This window comes from Rutidosis leptorrhynchoides, chromosome 8, assembly GCF_046630445.1.
Source record: "Rutidosis leptorrhynchoides isolate AG116_Rl617_1_P2 chromosome 8, CSIRO_AGI_Rlap_v1, whole genome shotgun sequence".
In the NCBI taxonomy this organism is placed as follows: domain Eukaryota; kingdom Viridiplantae; phylum Streptophyta; class Magnoliopsida; order Asterales; family Asteraceae; genus Rutidosis; species Rutidosis leptorrhynchoides.
In genome coordinates this window covers 365,007,762-365,009,774 of record NC_092340.1, presented here as the reverse complement: position 1 = coordinate 365,009,774, position 2,013 = coordinate 365,007,762, and the positions used below count along the sequence as shown (strand labels likewise).

Genomic DNA, 2,013 nt, shown 5'->3' with positions numbered 1-2,013 from the left:
GCCCAAATTGATACATAAACCCTAATTGTGTCCCATTTCAAAAGTAATCAACCCAAATACACCCAAATGGTTTCCAATACTTCCATAATCACTAACACTAGTGATTATACACCAATTACAAGCCTTAAATATGGTTAAATCAACAACTAACCCAAAACCCGCCAAGTATCAAAAATAACAAGTTTCCATAAACCCTCTTCATCATCTAAACGGGTTTTACAACTAACAAGCTCAAAACCCTAACATTGAACCTCAAATCAAATAATGAAACTCGGAGTTAGAACTTACCAATACCGCCAAAATGATGCCGTTGACGAGTGGAACAACTTTAACACTTGAGGTTTGACCCGAAACACCCTTCTTCTTCTCCAAATGGAGCTCTCTCTTTCTAAACTCTCTCCCCTCTCTCTCTAGGGTTTGAAGGTGAGAGTGTTGGTGGGTGAAAATGGGGATAAGATAAGCCTTGAATCAGTCTTATGACTCTAAAACTGGCCATAGGTGAAATTACTAAAATACCCCCAAAAGATTCCATTAAAATGGGTTAAAATGTCATTACAGCGACTTTTGTCGCGTTTCGCGACACCATGTCGCGTTTCGCGACACCAATATGCGATATCCATTTTTTAAACGCGATAAAAGAAGAGAAGTCAGGTTTCAGAAGCTGTCACGTTTTGGCTCATCCTGTCGTGATCCGCGACAGTCCCAGACTCGATATTCACCACTTAAATGCGATACAGTACCTGATGTACTCCAATTTCACTTTTAATAACCTCCAAGGTCGAACATGGTCAATTCATTACATCCAAACTATCAAGTACTCATTCTTGAACTCCGTATGACGCCCCGAGCATCATGTTTAGAAAAACGGGGCGTTACGTTACGTTTTTCATCATTTGCACTTGAAAACGCCTTAACAAATGATGCCCACCAGGGATATATACTGTCGGCTAGATAATATCGTCTTTTTTACTCAACCCCATTTACAGTAAAAGGAATGTCTTCTATTTCTTCATTAAGCATTGAGTTGAAGAGATTACTAGCGTTCAAGACGTTTAAGTCGTTGTTTGAACCCGCAACCCCAAAGAAAGCATGCCAAATCCAGTTATCATATGAGGCTATAGCTTCTAGCATAACAGTTGGAACTTTGTGATTGCCTCGAGTAAATTGACTTTTCCATGCAACGGGACATTTTCCCCATGTCCATTGCATACAATCTATGCTTTCCATCATTCCAGGTAAATGTGAAGATCTTCGTGAGCTTCATACAATCGTTTGATATCATCCGTGGTAGGCTCTCACATATATTCATCTTTATATAAATCAATAATACACTTACAAAAGTTCATTAGAGATTCACGACATGTTCATTCCGACAATTGCAAGTACTCGTCAAAAAGATCGGGTGTATCACCATAAGCTAATTGTCGTAGAGCGGTAATTATTTTTAAGTATGTACAAATACTCAACTTGCCGCGCGCATCAACTCGTAAATAAAAAAACCTAAAATATTCAGGTAGCGGATATTTATGGTAGTTGAGAATATCTTCCATAATTCAGAGAAATACGCGACGCCGCATCCGAAACCTCCTTTTAAAATTTTCGTCGGAGTATTTGCAACCTTCAACAAAATAGTCGGTAATAAGACGTACATGTACGGCTTCATGTTCACGGTCTATGTAACGACGTGTGTTTGAACTTTCCGCCTCACTTTCACTTTCTAATGCCTCGCTATTGATTATACCGAGCACTTGCATCAAAAACTCTTCGTTATACGATGATGTTGAAGACATTTTATGAAAGAAATAAGTTTATTTGGAAAAGGGAAGTTAATTTGGAGAAGTATGAAGAAATATTGTTGTTGTTGTGAAAATGAGTATACAATGTAGAAGTATATATAGAAGGAAAAAAATAATATTTAATGAATATATCCGTTGAATAACGGATATATTTCAAACAAACACACCGTTACCAGAGCAATGGTGGTGCCCGACTGAAATGACCCAAATCCGTTTA

At 38.1% G+C, this 2,013-nt stretch overlaps 1 protein-coding gene across 1 annotated transcript; it reads right to left on the bottom strand.

Annotated features, from left to right (window-relative positions):
- Positions 1-966: 966 nt before the first annotated feature.
- On the bottom strand, positions 967-1,790 carry LOC139864703 (uncharacterized). Its single transcript, XM_071853274.1, has 2 exons — positions 1,585-1,790; positions 967-1,258 (listed from the first exon to the last, which is right to left on the bottom strand). Exons 1-2 carry the CDS (start codon positions 1,788-1,790, stop codon positions 967-969), a joined length of 498 nt encoding a protein of 165 aa, XP_071709375.1.
- Positions 1,791-2,013: the final 223 nt, after the last annotated feature.